Genomic DNA, 22,916 nt, shown 5'->3' with positions numbered 1-22,916 from the left:
TCTATCTGGGAAGGGGATCCTCGGTACAAGGGAACATTACTGCGGTTTTTGACACCTGGGTACTGGATCTTCTCCTGGGTGGTGCCCAGCAGAGAGGGCTCACCCAAGGCAAAGGCAGTGGATGAGAGGCCCACTGGCAAGACTCCCTTCCTGTGCAGAAGTACTTTTTACTGAGCAACCTGTTTCCATTCATTTGTTTTAATCTTTCTTTAGATCAGGCCGGCAGCCCATTAATCATTTCTGTCATCCCCTTACCAAATCCAGGGCAACAAATCTGTTTTTCTAAAGTCTCTGGGCCAGAAATCAACTGAAAAAAAAAAGGGGAAATCCTCTACCTTTCATGCGGCTGGCCAGAGCGCTGGCTGGAAACAGCCACCAATTGTGATCACTTTCCTCTGAGGCCCATAATTGTACACAACAGTCCATGGAAAGTTTTGAAAGGGAATCTGGATAGGAAGTGGAGCTGGGGAGTTACAAAAGCAACCTATGAAGACAGCAGCTAAGGAAGGTGTAAGAACCAGAGAAGGCTAAGTAAATGCCAGGCCAATAACAAAGACATAGATGACCTGAAATGATAAAAAATGAAAATAAACCAATCAAAATGCTACCATTGGCAAAGAAAAATTCTCTTTGGGAGGTGACATATTGATTATATAAAAAAATGTGGAAAAAACTTGGAGATCACAATGAAGCACTAATATCTTAGGTTCATATTTAAACACACACATATATAACAGCTACATTTATATTTTACTTCTCTATCAGTTTGTTCTCATGAATTTATTTATGTGATATATACATCATATAAATTAAAGCTGAGCTTTCAAGACAGATGAAAACATGGAGGATTTTCTGTCAACAGAAAACAGAAGAACCCAATTTGCCTTGGACCATTACATAGTCTATTTCAATCTCTTAACTAGGTAGAACATATAGAAATTCGCATTCATACCAGGTATAAAACACATGTAAGGCATTAGCAATCTAGGTATCTTTTCCATAGCTGATATTTTCAAGTTGATTAAGGACCAGTTCTTTATAAATGAGAGAGAATGCCCCAGAGATGCCAGGAGAGGCTATGCTGGCAACCGTGATGTTCTTCAAAGACCATGGACTCTCGGTAACAGACGCAGGAGGTGTGACAATTTCTTAAAGCTCCCTGACTCTATGATACTATTATGCTCATGAGAATGGGCCAATGTTCTGAGAAAAGTAATGTATCTCATATAGATGAGTATTTCTCAATTATGGTATCGAGTCCCATTTTAATTCGCAGAGATCAATTGTATCCAAACTTGATGTGGATACACATTTTCAATATTGAATTTTGTGAATGGTTTACTGAAAAAACTAAAATAGAGCCATTTAGTTATATTTTAGTCATATTACTTGCCAGCCGCCACTTTTTATAGACCATGTAAAGACTATACAAATATGCCGCCATAACGTCACAGAACTACAGACACTGGCTCTTTTGAGCTGAGAAAGAAATGACACAGGAACAGTATTTGAAGAATTTAAAGAATTTTTATGGGTTCCTTTTATCCAGGTACATCTTCAAAAGGCTAATCACCTGTGTTATAATATAGTTTAGAGAGATGAACGGATACAAATAAATAACAAATAATGTGAACATTACAAAGAAAAAAATCTTACCACAAACGCTATTGTACTTCTCAGCGTGGACTCCCACTGGAAGCAGCTTTTGAAGAACTGTATGGTATTCCATACTGCCATCGTGAGTCTTTTCACCCTGTCTGCATCTCTTGATAAGATCTGGGTTTTAAAAAAATGGAAAACAGAGAGGTCAATTAGACTTACATAGACCAGCTGCCCTGGCTGTTTAAATTGTATTATGCACAGTGCCCATTTAAAAAGTATAAAGTCCTCGTACTCCTAAAACTATTGTCATCCATCGGGAACAAGAAGTTCCGATCTGTGCTAAGACTCATTTTAATGAAAACTAGCTTGTTTGAATAGTGTTCAGTACGAAGCCAGGTAGAGGAGAGCTGCAGCAACCAGGCATTTGGAGGACGCGAGTGCTTAGTGCATGCGCGTGCATGGCGTGGGAGAGCACACGTATGTGTGTGTACACAGCGTGGCAAGGAGTGAGAGAAGTATAGAGACATAGCAACAAAGAGCAATATTGAGTCAGAATTTAAATGAGTGTCAAGATGGAATTTAGTACGGCTGCAACTGGAGTAGTATTACAGCTTAGTTAGACTAAAAGGTGACCTTTTGGTCACCCATCCTTCCCTTTCCCAGCTGGACAGTCGTCAGGACACTTCTCGACCTTTCTCCCCCAAAGGACTGCCATTGTGTTTAACCTTACAGGTGGTTGTGAGAATTCCAGACTTGGTTTTAAGTATCTGTTTCATAAGTAAGAACTTGAACTTTATGACCATTGAGGGTAGCCCAGCAGTGTGCAGGATTTGAGGAGGGTCCTGACCCACCTAGGGAATTTAGCCCCAGATTTCCCCTCTACTCTCAAGGCCAAAGCCACCCCAGTGGCCAAGTTATTTTGTTAAGGAAATCTCTTTTCTCCCAGCGGGAGGCACAGTATTTTGATTTGCTTGCAAAGCTGTCGTTCCTGCCTACCTCCACTGAGGTTTTAACTTTCAAGTAAACAGAGCAAAAGACAAAAAATAATAATAATGAAGACCTTTACTCGGATTACACACAATGATTATTGCGCTCAATGCTATGGCACCAAAACAAAACATCCAGTTACTTCCCACCAGAACACTGCTAAGTCCCTTCCTCAGTGTGGGGCGGGGGCTGGGGTTGGGGGGGGCAGAAGTTCATGGGAAACAAAAGGAAGATAAGATTGCTTTATATTTAACTGCTTTGTGTCCTGCACAGCTGCTCACCCCAGAGGAAGCTGTGGAAGTAATAAACACTTTTAAAGGGGGACACTTTGTTCTTTGTTACACAACTGAAGAGGAACAATGGGTCCTGCCTGAAATCCCGGACTCTATCTAAAGAGGACAGGGAGGGACACCGAAGAAAGAAATGCAAAGGTCATGAGTTTTCTTTTTGAATATGAAGTTCCTCCCTCCCCCTCCCGCCCCCCATCCTAGATCTTTACCTTTTGTTGAACTGATAAGAAAGGAATTCAGTGTGGTGGGCAAAAAGAGAGATAGCTAATTCAGTATGGGGTGAAATGCCCACACTGCCTAAATTTAGACACAGGGAGCAAATGGGTGAACCTGAGGCTAGAAGCTTCCCCAGTCCCTTGGGAAATTCCTTCATCCACTGAACAAACAGGGAGCCCTTGCCTTTAGCCATGAAAGGAGAAACCAAACTGAAGCAAGTAAAGGAAATTTAGGTTAGCTGGGCTCCACACTCAGGCTCAGAGAACCGCTTGGCACGCTGCAGGGCGCACACCCCCTCTCTCCTCCCAGGGATATGTTTTAAGCCTCTCCTCCTTGACCTGGCTGAAGCCCCATTTTGAGAGAGAAGACAAGAGAAAGAAACGAGGAGACGAGGAGTCCAGGTGAATAAGGCCTGGGAGAGGAGCAAAGTGAAAGAATCCAGCCACAACCAGAAATACTTGGATCCTGGGTGCTGAATGGACTCCAAGCCAGTTGTGGATGCCACCTACCTTTTTGGACAGCTTGCGGCTGTCTTCCACAAAGCGCTTCTCTCTTGGAGCGAAGGTCCTGATACTTGCTTTGACCTGGAAAAACATGGCCATTACAGCATTCAGAGGGACTCCATTCTCTTCCCAGGTAGCTGAGAAGATCACAGAGAATGAGACCTTTTAATGCACAGGCCATGGGTAGGGACCAAAAACTGGTGGGTCCTGTCTTGCTTAACCAAGGTCTCAGGGTCATAAAATCCCTGGGAAAGTCAGGCTGGACCTGGGACAGTTTGGTCACCATTTGGAGAAATCCACAGAAGTATTTGAAAACCGGGACAGACACCGAGCTTCATAAATTTTCATGCTAATCTAAATGACAAAAAAATTCTCCTCTCATTTTGGACTCAACTTTCAGCAATTGCACCTAAAACAGGAATGACAGTTCCCAGTCCATAAAAATAACATTTCCAACAGACAATCTCATTACTTCCAGTGACCTGAAAAAGCAAGTAAATGGGCCATGTTAGCTCGTTTACAGGGGGGAAACTGTGCCCCAGGGGAATTTACTGACTCATTCAAAGCAACAAAGTGAGGGAAAACTTCAAAAACTGAAACACAAATCTACCGTCACTGTATCCCTTAACCAACATATTTTCCACCTATGACTGCACTCATGTCTTGACTGAATAACATAATCTCCAATATAATCCATACGCAAGTGCTTCTCAGAAGAAAGCAGTAGATTGGGTCACCTCTCCTGCAAACTTCACAGACGGTTTATCTGGGTGGAAAAGGAAGGGATAGCAGAACACACTCTTATGTTGACGGCCATCTTTCAGTGTCAGCATTACTGAGAATTTGAGACTAGGGAGATATAAAAATCTATGACAGTCATTGTTTTAGAGCCCACACACTTATATATCACAGATTAGACAGATATGCTATATATTGCATGTGGGTTATAAATAAAACATAAAATATATGTTTATAGAATGGACTATATGTATGTATAATGTGTGATAATTTTGAATGATCAGTAGATAATATATAGACATACAAAGTATGTATGTATATAGAGATATACAAAGACTACTCTTTCCTTTATTTTTAATTTTTTTTTTCCTTGACATTTAGGCCTCACTAATCCTGTGGCTCAACTATTTGAAACCTGGAGCATTCAACATGAATTTTATGGCTAAGGTATAAAACACAACACCACCATTCTCCAGCTTCAATTCTGAAACATTTGACATTAATCTGAGACTACACAGCCTGAACATCATCTGTTTTCCATATTGAAAAGCTGGGGTATGGAGCACATCCTGAGGGCACTTACTGGATTATATATGATGTCCATCTCTAAGTAAATAAGCCCTTTAAAAGCCTGTTCCAAATCTTTATTCTTCAACACGTAACAGTTTGGTTGTCCATCTCTAATCTGTTAGGAAGAAAAGACAAAGTACATATTAGTGCCAATGTTCCTCATGTTTTAAATGGAAAAAAATCAAAACTAACTTTGACTAAGTTGAGAATGTATTTATTTATTTTTTTTTGCCCTCTATAAAAATGTATTTTACAACTCATTTTGTATGTATTAGTATGATTGGGTAATTTACTAACAGTTTTTATATTGATCTCATTTTACCACTATATGATTCCAGATGAAACAAATATTAAGTAGGGAATAAATGAAAGACGAGTCAACTTTTAATTCTAGAGTGACATTGTAATTGACAGCAAGGTAAAGTAACGACCACTGGCTCAACGTGGTGTGTGTGGCACAGATTATGACATGGTGACAGGAAGGTTTTTTTTTGTTCCCAAATTCTAAAGTTTACATTTTCCACATCCTCAGATACGATGAACACTCTCCATAATTTCTGGCCAATAGTCCTAAAAATTGTCAAGATCACGGGGAAAAAAAAGTGGTGACAGAATAGGAAACTGTTATGACTCCGAACAGACTAGGGCTATATGATGGTTAGAAGTATATGGTGCCATGAACTGGGCCCTGGGAAAGAAAAATATATATTTGATGGAGGTTATTGAAAAACTAGATGAAATCCAATTGAGACCAAGTTTACTTATTTATAACATACAACTATTGGTGATGTTTTAATGCTGGCAAATCAATGTAGTAATACAAGGTGCTAACGTAGGAAGAAAATGGAGAGCTCTCTTTTCTTTAGCAGTCTTAATTTAGTTATAAAATTATTACTAAAATGATTAAATAACCATAAGAAAATGAATAAAGGAACTAATTTTTATTATGAAGCTATCAGTGGTTTACTGGTGCCCCCCAAATTAATATTAAATAAATCAAAACCTAGCTGAATTTGTAATCAAGATCCCAAATCATTTAAGATATACAACATGCCTACACATCCATGTCTTTGACAGGACCAAGACCCTGTGACTTCCGTGCCAGACTTCAGGGCACTTCCTCTCCCTATGCTACCTGCCTGCAGTTCCCAGCAAACAGGAACCTCCCATCTTAGCAAGCACCAGCCTCCCTCTGCATTTCAGAAAGCCCTGGGCTCCCTTGAAAGCATGCTAGCTACAGAATTCCTTGTTCTGTCTTGACATTGAGAGCAGCTGCCCTGCTTGTCCTACACAGCCATGGTGGATGGTGATGAAACTTCTGGAATTTAGGAAACATGCTCCACTCTAAAGAGCCTCAGCACAACCTAGGCTTATCAAGCATTCTCCTTGTGACTGCAACGCCTGATGATTCAAAGAACTTGGAAAATTGGAAGGCCGGGAATCTGAGCCATATTTTAAATGACTATTGCTGTCACGGCAGTCATTCACACAAGTGTTCTTATAAACACTGGTGGAAATGAGTTGAGTAAGTCACGGCGGGGAAACAGCATTTCCACTTTACAAGGGAGAGGTCATCTTCCTTCCCAAAGCGCCCCACCTCTCAGATTGAATAGCTTTCATACAGAAAGATGGTTTTCCTGGTCAGCGGCTGACAGGAAGGGGGTGTCCCATAAAGTCCCAGCTTCCTTCCTCAACAGCGTCCAAACAGGATTTGCTGCTTCCGCTCTGGCGTAGAGTCTCACTCAATAAATTGTCGGTGTTAAAGTTGAAAGACATAAATACAAAAACAGCATGTCAACTTGCCAAGCTGAAGTGCTTCCAACTTCGTTTGGTTTCGGTCTTCAGTTTTTGTAATGTTATCTTAAAATTTCCATGGTTTCTTAAAGATGAGGGAAGGTCAGCAGAAGAACAAAAAGTAGCCATATAAAAATATTTCATTAGAAGAGGGAGGTTCTCTCTTTTTTTAAATTCGGTAAATGATCATTTCCTGTTACTCAATGTCCCCAGCATTGTGTCAGCAAAACTCAGAATCCACATAGGAACATTAAAGGTATCATCAAAGTCAGATACAATGAAATATAGTCATGTTTACTACTTTAATAGCAGATTAATATAAAACATACAAATTTCAAAAGCTTGAAGATTACAAAAGTAAACAACCAATTCCTTTAAAATATATATAAATATCACAATTCCATTCCTGGACCACAGATTAAGTAGGAATTTGATGCATATCTCCCTTCATTTTTACCGTTGAAACTTTAGAGTCATAAAAATTAGTCTTAAATAAAGGATTTAAGTTTTTATTGTTAAGACTATATGAAGTATATAACTTTATGTTATAGGTATTAATATGATTTGGTGATATTATTTGACATATGATTATTTGTTACCTCTATATAATATTGAAAATAAAAATGAGCTACAATGTTTTGAGCATGTGGTATCACAGTAGATACTGAAAACAGAAGAGAACATTCTGGAAAATCTTTCCAGTACTACCATGTAACTGAACTGTCAACACTTGGATGCAGGATAAAAAGTCAGTCTGAACTGTTGTTTGCATCTGTCCAACTCCTACATGATGGTGTGACACAAATACTGCATGTTTATTGCACATTTAAGGCTATAAATGAGTATAGCCTTAAGTTATAGTGTTTTATAGTGAAAATTCAGAATATTGTTTTTAACGGATCTTAACAATTTTAGTTAATTGCAAAATTAAAATACAGTCAAAAGAATATTTAGAGGTGAGAATCTGTGTGAATTTTTGTGTCTAGTTATGAGATAGCTGAAAGTTAAGTTAAAAGTGTGACGCTCCCATCGACCCAGCCAGAAAGAAGCAAGAGGTTTTAATTCATGACGAAGGCAGGCAGGCCCCCATGTTGGACAGTCTTTAGTGCTATCCTCTGGGAGGACAGAGTTTCTATCAAACTGAGGTTCTTGGATGAAAATACCAGATAATATATTGAACTTAAGTTCCGTATGATTAAAATCTTGAAACTGATTTATCACATAATTTTTGTGCTCAACATTATTTGCACCAAGGACAATAGTATACCATAATTTAAGGCATCTTCATGTGGCAGTATAACACACACACACACACACATATATTGCATATTGGAAATAGTGTTTCCATAAGTATGAATAGCCTCTTTCATAATTAGGAACAGTATCTTCTGGAATTATTAGGAATTCCTCCATAGTTTAAAACAGTACTTATTATAACTAGAAAAAATACCTTTCACAATTAGAAACAGTACTTTTCATGTATAAGGAACCTACTTCCATAATTATCAAAAGTAACCACCATGATTTAAAAATGGTCATTTCTATCTACGTTAGATTATTTTTCAGTTCAGTATGAAATATAAATCATCCATCTGGAGTGTGGTAAAGGTAAGTCTTTGATAATTATCCAACGATTTTAAAAGCACCAGGAAGTCTGTTGCTAAATAATAATTTGAGATTTGGGATCAAAGAAAAAGTGTGAGAGTGGCCTGTAACCACAGTAAGGAACAGAGGATATCCAGGGTCTGCCTCCCCTCTCAATGGTGGCCACGCAGGGACTCTGGGAGAGAAGTTCACTGCTCGAAGACTCCAAACAATAGCTCCAAAGCCACAGTCACTCAGAGGGGGCTGGTTAATCCTGGTGGGCCACAATCAAAAGGAGCAGAAATGAATACGAGAGACAGAGTTGTGCAGAGGATGGAAGAAATGGTGTAAAGGTTTTATATATTTGTGAAGTGTGTGTGTGTGTGTGTGCGTGCACGTAAATTTGCAAACAAATTAAACTTTAAAATTACCATGTTAAGAAAATAAAAATTCTAATATAAACCACAATAATTCCAAAACTAACATTATTCTGCATAAAAGAGCATTACTTCTGCTTATTTTTAAGCACTGAAAACGTAAAAAGCTTTTTAAAAGTTGGTGAATAAAACTTTTGAGTCAGAGGAATATTCTACTCCTTGTTTTTAAAAACATGAACTGAAGGTGATGTTCTGGAGCACACGAGAACACACAGAAAATAAAAAAATCCCAATCGCATTTTTCCCAAACAAGAATTATCTCTATTGTGATTCACCATAAAACTCTCTGATGTACTATGTTACCAAAGTTAATCAGGATCAATATGAAGGAATAAAACCACGGGAGAGCTTAAAGAGGAAAGCCATGCATTTAAGATCAAAATCCCAAGTAAAAAGTAGTATCGATTCCATCACTGCTTGACCTTCAAACTAAAAAGGGGAGAACATTTGGATGAAGACTAGCTTCCTGTATCAAATACTATTCTCCACTCCACATGACAGGAAAAAAAAAATATGGCTACAGCATTGTACAGCAGCTGAGCCCAGTTGAGGCACAAGCTAAATAACTTGCCAATAAAATATGATGAAGAGAGGCACGTGAGACACGTGACTTGGCAAGAGGACAATTGACCCACTTTATCTGATAGCACTTCACATTCTTCATGCAGCTCAGCACCAGGCCAGGGTCCAGTGACGTGAGCTTCAAACAGCAGGAGAGGTTAATGCCTGCCTATCCCTGCATAGACATCAGCTACCCAGGAACTGAAGGAGCCCAGCACCCCTGCCTAGGCCCAAGTCACCATATCTTACATCTCCTCCCCAAGGCAGTCAAGTCTTGTACCAGAAGCAAACCCAAAACCGAAATCAAGAAATGCCATGAAGCCCGATACTCTTCGGGTTTCTCACAACCGCTGTTCCTAAAATACAACCTATTTCCATACACACTTTACAGAGGATTCTAAAAGTTATGGGAACACAAAAAATTTTACAAGAAGAATACAACATTAATAATTTTGGACAGATGCATCTGTAATTTGTAATGTAGACTCTTATTGCTGTCAGTTCTATCATCTCAAGGAGTTTCTAAACAGTTAAACACCCATTCTGAGGTTTACCTTGGACTTTGCATCTACACTCTCAAATGCATTTTTATGCTCCATGTTTCTGGATAATTTCTGTATGTTATGTTATTTTTCTTATTTAAGATTTCTTTATAATAAACTCTAAATTAAAAAAAAAATCACAATAGGGCAGGCAATGTCTGAGGCAGACCCTAGAGGTGAATGAACTGAGTTGATAATTCTGCCTTTGCTTCTGGCTGGCTGGATAACTTCATTTAAATTACCTAGCTCCTCTGCTCTTGTTTCTTAATTCTTAAGATGTAAATAATAATGCTACTTATCTCTGAGGTGAAATACATCAGCAGTCAGTCACAGTGGGGAGTACATAGGAATTATTAAATAGATGGCATATGTTTAATATCATCTATCTCCATCTGATTTAATTTGCATGCGCAGAATTATGCATATATACATATGCATAGATATGTGTGCTAATATATTGGTAATAGCAGGTTCGTAGATATCCTGGACTAGTGCTCTTCCACTGTCCTATACCCGCCCCCCAGCTCTTTCTTCTTTAACATTTTGAAGCAGAGTCTTCCTAGGTTGCTTAGGTTGGTACTAAGTGCATCCTATAGCCCAAGAAGGGTTTGAATGTTGCCATTCTCCTGCCTTAGCCTCCCGAGTAGCTGAGATTACAGGCCTGTACCATCAACCCTGGTGTAAAGTATGTTCTTTTAAATTACATCTGATGAGTTGTGTGTTAATAGTTCTTTATGTCCACCGGTCTCCAGCAGTTTTAGACTATGATAAATGTTGGCAGAAAGATGTGTGGATCATCCATTCATTTCTCAACCTACAGCTCCTTGGTATAATCGCTGAGTCACAGGAGGTGGGTGATTCGAGGGCCGAAACAAGCCTTGCCAGGTTGGGTTCCTGAAATCCTTAAGTGATTTGCGTTCCCAGTGAAGAAGGTTGTCTTTCTCCACAAATAAGCAGGTCTCTGGTACATAGGAGCTTTTTGTAAACAAATGAGACTACTTTGTGAAAGCAGACAGATATACTTCGTTCCCATTTCTGTTATTGTGCCTGTGTGACTGACTATATATAACTACTTCATCCCTGTGAGCCCCAGATGCTGTTTTAAAATAGATACCCAGACTATACATATACAAGATGGGTGTACATGACATTCTAAGCCATTTTTATCCGAGTCACTCTTTCCAGCATTATTCCAAGGCATCCCTTCCTCCCATTTGATAATGAAAACTCTTAACCAGATTTGTTCATCCAGATGCTTATATTAACAGGATCATTTAAATTGCTAAAATAAGGTAAAGGAACATGACAGTTGGCGTGCGCGGGCACTGATTCATATTCACCAGTTCGCACATCCTCACAACATACATGGAGGAATTAGCTTCATATCAACAATAAGGAATTGAAGACAGAGAAGTTAAGAAACTTGCAAAACCTCAGCCAAGTTCCATGAGAAGCCAGTGGTTCATTCCCTGATTTGCCAATTTGTTCTCTATTCTTAACTACTGAACATAACTAGAGAGACCATTTCTGGGTTATCATAGGTTTCTCTTTTTGGTTAACTTTTCTGCCAGGTTGACTTGACTTAGATTCAATAATTAAAGAAAATACATGCTGGCCACAAACATTTGCTTATAGGCTATACTTCCATTTTCACTGTTGTTTTGGTTTCGGAACCATTCCATCTTTCGTCTTTCAGTTTACCATGGTAACTGGTGTTTAGGCTACATAGACTGAGATTTGAGGATCTTAGGAATTTTTCTCTCTTACTGCTGCTTTTCCACTTGTATCTTCAAGACATCCCTTTAACATAATCAGCTTCTTGACAGCTTTTACTGAATTCGTTAATTAGATCAATGTATAGAGTGTATTCTGATTATCCTACCCTTTTTCTGTCTGACTTTAGCCTCCTCCTTTCCCTCCACTCTCACACCAAGCCCCTACTGCACATATGAAAGTGGTTTGGTTTGGGTTTTGAGACTCAATGGGTCTCGTAAGCATCACATGTTTGACCACAGGTTTTGAAATCTCATTGAAGCGTGGTAGGCTTGTCCTGAACACAACCATAGCCCTTCTCAGAAGCCACTGGTATCCAATAGTTAAGCGTGAAGGGGTAGGAATACATGGGCCCCTCCCAGATCCTTAACTGACTATTGACAGATCTAGTGGGCATGTGCAGGCCCAATGCAGGTCAGCACAGCTGCTGTAAGATTGTGACCACATTGTCTACGTCACATCTAGAAGATGGTATTTCACTGCCCTTCTTCCTGTCCTCTGGCTCTTATGTTCTTCCCGCTCCCTTTTTATAGTGTTCGCTCAGCTTCAATGGAGGTGGCACAAATGACCTGTTTAGGCCTGTATACCCAGCCACCATTTATTCTCAGAACCCCAAACAACCAGCCTCTCCACATTCATCATATTTCATTGCAAAGAGGGGTAAATATTATTAGGAGCAGAAGTAGCATTTTCCTGAGGTTATAAACATATTTAGAAAGCATCTTGATATCATGTCGATTCTGATAAGCAGTAATAAGTTCACCCCCAGCTAGGAGACAGTGAATTATGAAATGGGCCTTAAGTACAATCAGAACATTGTTGGTTACCACTGTAACAATCAAGGCACTCCTGCAACAGTGGGCACCTCTTGCTCGACACATTGGGGTTCTAGTCCCTAGTGTTACAGCTGTGTAACATCATTGGTCCTCATCAGGCTGCATAGTGCTTTCTAGACCATGAAACCTCAGGAACTGGGAGAGAGCTTACCAGCTCAGTTACTACTTGATCATTTTACATGTAAAACATGTGCGGTCTTCAGCAATAAGGTCTTATCGACTAGTTCTGACAGAAACCAAGAGGAAACGAAAAGAATTTGCATTCTTTTAAGTATTTAGTGTTTTATTCTTCTTGAAATTACTAGTGTGCTTAGAGGGATGTTTTACCCTAACTTCCTAAACAGCTGATTTTCCCAGACCAACTTATCAAGTCTCTTATCATTTACATAGTGACTTCATATTTCAGATTTATTTAATGCTAAATGATCTCTAATTAGTGCTCTAACAAATCCTTCACTTAGTTCTAGAATATCTTCATATAGATCTTAGACATACTATTTTCTTTGTTTTATGCTGTAGTCTTTGTTTTTAATTTTCTAATTAATACACTATCGATATCACTTTCTTAATATGTATCTTACTGATCTTTTATGTTCTATTGCTTAACTATGTTTACAGATATCTGAAATAATGTGATAGCAATTAATGTGATTTTTTTAGTTAATATGTACATAATATTTTTCCATATAATTTTGGACTGGCTGTATCCTGATATAGAAGATTTATGTTTTCACTCATTGATTCATAAACTTCAGCCTGTTTAATTCTCTAAGCAGTTGGCTAGAGAAGGCCATAATACTACTTTCATTTTGGAGGTGAAGGCGTAGAAGGGATATTGCGGTATTACTGTCATGGTTCTGAGGCTTTGGGCAGACACTGGGACTCGTGGTAAGGAAGTATCCTTCCATGCTGCTATGGTTTAGATATGGAGCATTCCTACTAAAGGCTCATGACGTAAAGCACTTGTTTCCCAGCAAGCTGACTGAGCTATCTTGCAAGATTCTCAATCTAACTGGTAGAAGTAGACAATAGGGTACGTCTTTCCTCTGACTGTAACCTCCTCCTTTTCCATCCCATTTGTCTCTTCCTCCCTTCCTCCCCTTCCACTCCATAGTGAGACATGGTGAAGAAGCTCTGGCACCACACACTGCTACTGGCATACTCTTTTGTTTAAGAGTGCACGGGACCAAGTGACCATGGGCTGAAACCTCTGAATCAGTAGCCAAAAATAACTATTTTTTACTTTCTTTGTCTAAGTCCTACATTTTGGTCACAGTAACAGAAATATAACTAAGATGGTTGCCAAATTATTGGACTACTTGGTCCATAATCAGGAATGGGAGTAGAATTTTCTCCAGTACCCCTTCCACGCCTGCTGATATGGCTGTAGAACATTCCACCTTTAATACATCATTTCTATCAATTACATGGTATGCTTCCTAATGTGTCAAACCTTTCTGATACACAGGAAGCATATTATTTTCTTTTCCTTATTTTTTTCTTGTTATGACTTCTTCTAGTCACGAGGAAGAATTTAATACATTTTTCAGTTTTTATATTATTAATGCATGTAAACACTATCAACACTACTGATCTCCTTGATAGGTTATTTTCTTCATGACAAAAGAAGAAAATGCACAGAAAAAAAAGTTTAGAATCATTTGAAAACTTTTCTAAACTTTCCATGACTAATAAATTTCACTGCATGGCAGATTCACTGTGTGATATCCAAATTCCTCTAATTATACTTCTAAAGATGATTTCCTTTGCCCTTTCAGTACAAGCATTATTCCAAGTGCAGAACGGTCTTATAGTTCCTTCAGAGAGAGCAAGCATCTTCATAGCACTCAGGTCCTCTCACATCTGCTTCCAGAGCCAGCCCTACTGTCTGGTTCCTTAACTGAGAAGAGGTGCTTGTATTCACAGTTGCATCTCGTTTATTGTTTCCCATTCTCACTATAATTCCTTTCTTTTACACTGTAAATGGTTTATCAATTTCACTAGTATCGGGGGGGTGTACGCTAGTACGTGGATGTATCATAGCCACTGCACCACTGTCTGCACATCCTCCCTCTCATTTTGTGTTTTACTTCCTTTAGCCTCCACGATGGTAGATAACACGGCTTTGCACACACCTGGCCAGCGTTCTGCTGCTGTGCTACACTGCTCAACCTACTGTGAGGGAGTTGTTTTTCTTTATCAATTCCCTTCTAATCTTCTTAGTCTTATTTATCTTTGTTGAGTGGGTTAATTGATTTTCAACCTTTATATTTAGTTACTAAACCAATCATATTACAATTATACTTTTGGCCCTTGTGCACAGGTTTAGGTAATGTTGTTGCGAGTTTTAAGAATCATCTAACTGCAGTCGTGGAATGTGCACTGACTAATTCAGATTTTTTTCTTTTGGATCCAGGTAGTTTGATAGTTCTTTCTTTCTTCTTTGATAGCATATAAAAAGGAGACTTTGGTACTGTGACCATAGTGTAATTTTTGCCATTTTGGACTCTGCTGAGGTATCCCAAACCAAGTCAACATTATCTGCCCATGATCAGTGGGTACTGGAAGACAACAGTTTCCAGATTTATGCATGCATAGACACATAATACACAGATTTTTTATTGTCTAATGTTGAGAATTACAAATTTACTATATTTAAAAGTTATCTGGTAATCAGCTGGTAGATGAAAATAAAATTACAGATGTTCCTGCTCAGAACTTTTCTGCTTTAAAGTAGCATGCAGGACGCTCACCTCACTGTGGACAGACTTACAGAATTGAAGCTCCATGAAACCATGTAGCATTGTTTTTATTTTGTCTGTGTTTGGAGCTTCTATGTTTATTCTGTTTCATTACTCAGTACCGGTAATGATGGAACATCAAATTTCCACTAAGTTGGAGCCATAATCCATGATATATTTTATTTCAAGTTGGGTAGAAGATATCCTTTTTTATTCTAATCTTGAAATTTAAAAAATATTTTCTCTCCAGTGTAAAATGTGAGATCTTCCACACAAAGGGCCGTGTTTCTTATAATCTGAGTGATAATTCATCCTGATTTGAACTCTTACAGCCATCCATTATGTGACAGGCAGGTTATTTACATCCATACTTTTCTGCTTTACATCACTGAGTTTGAGATGGCTCAAAGCAGGAGTCAGGAAGATTTTACTTTGACTTAATGTATAAGAGATTTGCCATTCAATAGAAGAGTTCAATGTATTTGAGACCTGCCACTCTGTGTGACGTGATCAGCCTTGTTCTCACCTCCTTCTTGCTTAGGAGACTGGAAAATCCCCACCCTGCATTCTCACTCTCTCAGCCTGACTGACGTGACCCAGTGCCATCCTTACGACATGCTGCATGTGATTCATGAAAAGCCCAGAAAGTTAACGGTGGTCCCAGAGCAGAGCAGATAATTTAATTTACCTTTCCCCTTGTTTCATCTTTGTTTCTGTTACCACCCATGCTTGGAGAAGAGGGTAAGAGGAATTGAATGTTTATTCTAAAAGATGACTATTTGGGGAGCTAGAAAGGTGGCCGAAAGGTTAGGACAATCCGTTGCTCTTCCAGAAGATTCAACTTTGGTTCCCAGAATCCAAGTCAGGTGGCTCACAACTCCCAATTATTTTCAACTCTAGCTCTAGGGAGATCCTACACTTTGGGAACCTGGGTACTTGAACTCATATGCACATCCTCTGCCCCCATATGCACACATACATATGAGAATAACCTCCTATCACCCTACATTTGGATTTAAGTCTTGTTTATATCTAATAATCTTATAGGTGATACATCTGTGGTTTTTTTGTCCATTTTATCTACCCTCTACCCCAAGACTAAACTTGTTGGTTCATGGATCAAATCTACACTTCAAAGCCTAATCCTGGCAACATGCCACTTCTAGTTTTTATATTGATCATAAACTTGTTAATACAATCTTAAATTTTACTGTTATTTACTTTAGTGGCCAAAACTCCATATTAATCTTAAAACAAACAAAACAAAAAACCATGATTGCCCATGTTTCTTCCCTCATGTAGCCCCACTACAGGGTCTTACAAAAAATACTTCATTGAAAATGCAAATGGAGATTTGTGTGGTATTTATTTGGTACAAGGAATTACAGAAAATTTTTCCCATAAAGTTATGTAAGTGAGCCTGTTAGTGATATAGCACACATGCATGCTCCACCAAAACACTGCAGTTCCATAAAACAGTATAGAGGCCATATTTCTGGCCATAGGTTGCTTTCCCTTACGGGCTGTGCTTGCATAAGAAGAGTCAAATTTGTTCCAAAATGCATTCCATTGAGTGGAGACAATAGAGTTATTTTCAATTGAATTTATTAGAAAATAATTAATTATAATAATTTATTAGAAAATAAAGAGTCAATATATAATTTATAAACTTGGGCACCTTTGTGTTCCACACATAATGGTTTGAGTTGTAAAAGCCTCTTGGTGGATTTTTCCCTTGATGAATTTGTAGTGTCCAGCTGCGGAATAATCTTTCTGTACTCTGTGAATATATATTACTCTCACTGATTAATAAAGAAGCTGACTGGTCTATAGCAAGGCGGGATAAAGTTAGGCAGGAAAATCAAACTGAGGGTACTGGAATGAAGAAGGGTGGAGCAGGAGAGTTGCCAGCAGACACAGAGGAGGCAAGATGAGCATCAGTACTGAGGAAACATACCAAGTCACGTGGCAAAAAATAAACAAAAAATATGGGTTAATTTAAGTGAAAGAGTTAGCTACCAATAATCCTGAGCTATCGGCCAAGCATTTGCAATTAATATTGAGTCTCCGTGGGGGTTATTTGGGAAGTAGTTGAGGCACACAGGAAAACTCTGCCTATAGTATCCTTTCTTAGCTCTTTTGATTAGTTTGGTTTAAAGTCTATTTTGTCAGATACTAAGATGACTAGACCTTCTTGCTTCTGCACACACTGAGCAACTTAAACAATTTGCATTCTTCTCAAATTGGTCCAGTAAATTATGTTAGAAGGCAACTACATTTTGAAGAAGAACATCTAGGCTAGAGAAGAAGCCAGTCTGGTTTTGAGAGCACTGAGTGCACTCAAATTGAAAAGACAAATAGTAAATAAACCTAACTATTAGGATATTTCAAAACTGAAAAGTGCTTTCTGTCATCTTTTGCATTAACATGGTACTGATGAAAGAATCAGAGAGAAAATAAAAATGATCCAGTACTAGATGTCAAGTTAGGGTACATTCTAACAGTCATTTGAAATCATCTTGGTTGTATTTGATTAAAGGATTTTGCATATTTATGTGTCATTTTTATTAACTATTATGCCTTTTATTGAAAATATTTTTAAACAATATGTTTGATAATGCTTTCCCCTCCCTGATTCCTCCAAGATATCTCACCTTTCTACCCACCTAACCGCATGTTATTTCTATCTTCCTTTCAAAAACAAACAACTCCCCAAATAAAAAAATGCAAAAAAGCTACATAAACACACACAATAAAAAATAAAAATAAATAAGACAAAAAGGCCAGTTTGTGATACATCTGCCCAGGCCCTTCTAGATTCTAGGGTTTCATTGTTTTAATGAGCTACCTTCATATGTTATTTAGGTTTCTTTTACCATTTATTATTTTTCCTTGTATTTTTAATGCTTTTATTATTGGGCCATGAGTAGTTTCTCCCCTAGTTCTGTATATTTGGTGTTCTGTGTGTTCTTTGTTCCTTCATAGGCATCTCCCTTATATTGGGAAATTTTCTTCTATGGTTTGTTTAAAATATGATCTGTGCCTTTGACCTGGGTTATTATTTCTTCCTCTATCCCTATTATTCATAGGTTTGGTATATGTTGCATAGTATAACCAGATCTTATGGAATTTTTGTCTAGTTTTTTTGGTTTAATATTTTCTTTGGCTGGGATAGCCACCTGAAATTCTCTCTTCTGTGTTTTATAATATGTTAGTAAGGCTTACCTCTGAGGTTTTAGTCTGACATCATAAGTTTTTTATTTCCAGTTTTTTTCAGTTTGAGTTTTCTTTAATGATTCTATTTCTACTTTCACATAGTTAATGATTTTTATTATCTCATTTAACTATTTCTATTTTCATGCTCTTCATGTCCTTTTTAAGATTCTTCAAAATAGTCATAATTTCTGATTTTAAGTTCTTGCTATGCTTCAGCTAGATTGCATTTCTCAGAGTCTATTCCAGTACAGTTATCAGTTTCTGGGGGAGGCATATGATCTTGGGTGTTCATGCTTGTGTTTTGGCACTGGTATCAATCTATCTAAACTTCTGATGCTTGAAATGTATTTTGGTGCAGCTATCTGGTCTTGTCTTTGTGGAGTAGGTGCAGCATTCTTTGGTTGCTATTACCATCTCTGGATCCTAGGCCACTAAGGTGATGGTGGGATCCCTGTGCACCAGGTGCTTGTGTAGGTCAGCAGATGACAAAAGGGATGAAGATGAGCCAGGAGGAAAGGCCAAGAGGGCCTGCAGGATAGAGCTAGGGGACCAGAGTCCTCACCAACAGTCAGAGTTCCCAGAGTGCAGGTAAGAAAAGGAAGGCTTCCTGGAGGCTGGCTGCTACAGGAGCAAGAGTAAGCCTGCAGAGACCGGCGTAGGAAATGGGAAGACTAGTAAAAAAAAAAAAACCTCCTTTGTGGGTCCCAGCCCATGGTGACTGTGGGTCACCAGGCAGTAAGTGGTGAGTGTTTCTGGTGAAAAGTATTTCTGAAGATCAGCAGCTGACACAAAGCAGTGGGGATGGCCTGGAAAGGAGCCCCTGTGATTTTGTTTTGTTTGTTGTGTTTTCAATTGATGATAAATTAAGCATATGCAAGATGGTCACTGACCTTGAATCTTTTAGTCAGATATATATAGGATATATATGCCTTGAATAATTCACTAGCACCAATAAGTATTGCAATTTCAGTGTATGAGTTTTTAATTTTGCTTGACTTTATGTGTACGAGTAATTTGCCTGTATTATGTCTACACATTACGACTGAACCTTGTACTTAACAGAGGCCAGAAGAGAGCATCAGATCCCCTGGGACTGGAGTTACAGGTGGTTATGAGCCACTCTGTGGGTGCTAGGGATTGAACTGGGTTTCCGGGAGAGGAGAGGGCTTAGAACTATCGGACCATCTCTCCAGTACTGATGTTTGAATTTTTAAATGACCAAGGAAAAAGAGTAGTTACGTTGAAATTATATTTTAAATTCCAAAAGGAAAACACAAAAGCAAAATTTCAAAGGAGAAGCTATAGTTGAGCTCAGCGCAGGCTTTTTGTTCAACAGTCTTAAATGCACCTTAACAGCAGGGTTTAAGCACATTACTAGCAAGCGAATTGAAAAGTGAAAGTCTTTTCTCTGCCCTGGACTTGGGTATTTTAAGTGCACTGTGCCTTACCTCACTGTGCGGAGTAGTTTTATGTCAACTTGACCCAAGCTAGAGTCATTTGGAAAATGGGAATCTTAGTTGATAAAATGCCCCCCCACCAGACTGACTCGTGGGCAAGCCAGCAGGGCATTTTCTTAATTAGTGATTGATGTTGGCTGGGCCAACTCAAAGTGGGTGGTGCTATCCCTGGGATGGTGGGCACCAGTACTTTAAGAAAACAGGCTGAGCAAGTCATAAGGAGCAAACCAGTAAGCCATATTTCTCCAGTTCCTAACTCCAGCTTCCTACCGTGTTTGGGTTCCTTCACTGACTCCCCTCAGTGATGGGCTGTGATGTGTAACTGCAAGCTAAAATAAGCCTGTTTCTCTCCAAGTTCCTTTTGTTCCTGGTGTTTTACATCACACCGTGAGAATCCTAAAGTACAACCCTACCCAGTGGGGAATGGAACTTTAGTTCAGGGCTTCAGTAATGATTGCACAAAATTACCCCCATTCGTTTAGGAATATGTTGTTCACTATAAGTTTTGTCATATGGTCCTAGCATTGAACCTAGGACCTTCTCCATGGTAGGCAAGTGTTCCATCATTGAGGTCTATCCCCAGTTCTACTTTTATGCTGAGTCAGGATCTCCCTATAGTGTCAAGACTGGCAAAGATTCACTATGTATCCCAGGTAGGCCTTGAGTTCATGATTCCCCTGCCTCCATCTCCTAAGTCTCTGGGATTCTGGACCTGTGCTACCAGACCAAACTGAAAGAATGCATCACTGAGTAGAGTTTTCCTTCTCTTGTAAAATGACTACTAAGTGCTGCAGGCTCTTCTCTCCTAATTCTTTCCCACAATGAAAAATAAAAGAAGGAATCAGCCCATTTCCTAAAAATACAAAAAATAAAACTTGAGCATATTCTTTGTTAATTCTTGGATATTTAAGAAATCTTCTGGGATCTTCTCACACCATGGTTCTAGTGGGGTGTTCTAGAGTCGCTACCTCTTATTCAAAACCCTTCCCGGATTCCTGCTAACAGAAGATCCAATGCCCTTCTACCCACCCCCGACATCACACTGAGACCCTGCACCTCCTTGTTCCCACATGACCATTTCCCTGTACCTGCTTCACCTCTGATTTAGAGGACTTCCTTGTTCATCCAGCAGTTATAATCAAAACGCTACTCTTTCCTGAGCCAGTGCAAACCCATGCTTCTCAATGTCTTCTCAAACTTTAATCCATGTATCTCACAGCATCTCTTTCCTTTCCTGTGGCATTGGTGGTTTTCTGTTATCTGTGCCAAATGGAAAGATATGTCCCTAGGACTCTAACACTTCTGCCGTGTCTCTCTTGACAGCCCTAACTGCACACACATCACAGTTGTGCAAACACATCCTTAGCATTCCTTATGGCTTGAAGCATGATGGGAGTTCACTATGGCTATCTAAGAAACTCCAGGGAGCTCAGATTCCAAGATGAGGGTGTCTACAATAAAAACTTGCTTACTAAACTGCTATAGTACAGGGTCACTAATTTGTAAATGGCCAGAAATAATTTTGAAAAAGTAAGCTGTTAGAAAATTAATGATTTACCATAGCAACCATGCTGAACTTGTTAGCTATGCATCCCGCAAGAGATACAAACTAAAGAAGAATACATACACCTAAGCAGTCATATCTTTTAAACAAAGCCTCCCAAGTACAGGTCAGTATTATTTGATAATAGAACAATAAATTAAATAATTATTGGATTATAATTTTCAGTTACAGTGAGAGTCATGACATTTAGAAATCACATTTATAATCTGCATTCTATTAGAAAATAAATTAATTTGAAAAGGTCAATTTGTTGCAAGTGGACCACCTGATGTCAAGGATACACAGATCTACACTAGGATTTGGCCATTTCGCCAAACCAACAGTCAAAGAATTAAAATTAATCTCAATCAAATCAATTGCACGGACAGCAGCAGCAGAACCGGCCACTCAGTGCCATGCCAGCGTCCCCAAGGTAACTAAGAGGATTACACCCTTGGCCAGGTTGCTATGCAAGGCAGAGACTGCTAAACTGGGGCATTCTCCTGGTTGTACCACATGTTATTTGTATTTAAAACAAATAAATAATGTGTTCTGCTAGGTTTATGTCAATTTGATATAGGTTGGAGTCATTTGGGGAAAAGGAACCTCAGTTGGGAAAATGCTCTAACCAGAGTCTTGATTGATGACTGATGATTGATGTGAGAGGAACTAGCTCACTGTAGACAATGCCCTCCCATGACTGGTGGTCCTGGATGCTGTAGGCAAGCAGGCTGAGGAAGCCATGAGGAGAAAGCCAGTAAGCAGCACCCCTCTGGTGGCTTCTGCTTCAGTCCTGCCTCCAGGTTTCTGCCTTGAATTTCTGTCCCCATTTTTCCTTAGCCATGGACCAAAATGCACAACTCTAAGCTAAAATAAAAGCCACCCCCCCCCCCCGTCCCTCAGTTGCTTTTGGCTATGGTGTTTTATGACAACAATAGAAACTCTAAATAATACAGGAAGTAAATTGTGGTTCCCCATTCCTCACTTAGGAAAAAGCTCAACCCCTTCACAGGCTCTCAGGGTACTACAAGGCTTGCCACTACCCTGCACTTGTGTCCCTTTCTGTTTCTTAGGCCTCTGTTCTCTGTCCCCTGCATTCCATCTACACTGACCTCCCAGCCATCTCTGGATGTTGACAGGTAAAGTTCATTCTCTGAGCAAACCTCTGAACATAAATTCTTCTCTGCCTGAAAATTCCCCCAATACTTATATTGCTTGCTCTGTCACCTCCTTGAATTCCTACTTTAATGTCCCCTTTCGTGTGCAACCAGAACCATGTAGCCATGGAGAACTGAGGTTCTTGTCCCTAGATTCTTGATGTACCAGTCATAGGTATTTAGCATGGAACATTGGATATTAATTTTATTTTAGTCATCTTTCTGTATCTTCCTCTCAAAGAAAGCATGATATAAACAACAAGGAAAGAGGGTGTTTCCTGTGGTCAGCATTAGAGCCCTGTTAGCTAAAATTGCCTGCCACATAGTGAAATTTCATCAGCCTCTGCTAAACAAATGAATGAACAATAG

General features: G+C 39.1%; 1 protein-coding gene across 3 annotated transcripts in view; it reads right to left on the bottom strand.

Annotated features, from left to right (window-relative positions):
- Positions 1 to 22,916, bottom strand: part of Mctp2 (multiple C2 and transmembrane domain containing 2) — a 222,116-nt gene that overhangs the window by 68,137 nt on the left and 131,063 nt on the right. For all 3 annotated transcript variants that reach the window (XM_057756094.1, XM_057756093.1, XM_057756096.1), the window contains 3 exons: positions 4,920 to 5,021; positions 3,605 to 3,679; positions 1,657 to 1,776 (listed from right to left, as the gene is read on the bottom strand). In XM_057756094.1, the coding sequence (XP_057612077.1) occupies positions 1,657 to 1,776; positions 3,605 to 3,679; positions 4,920 to 5,021 (297 nt within the window). The remainder of the gene's footprint in view (positions 1 to 1,656; positions 1,777 to 3,604; positions 3,680 to 4,919; positions 5,022 to 22,916) is intronic.

The sequence above is a fragment of the Chionomys nivalis genome, chromosome 23, assembly GCF_950005125.1.
Source record: "Chionomys nivalis chromosome 23, mChiNiv1.1, whole genome shotgun sequence".
Classification (NCBI taxonomy): Eukaryota; Metazoa; Chordata; class Mammalia; order Rodentia; family Cricetidae; genus Chionomys; species Chionomys nivalis.
Note: the sequence above shows the minus strand (reverse complement) of the source record. Positions and strands in the feature narration are given on the sequence as shown.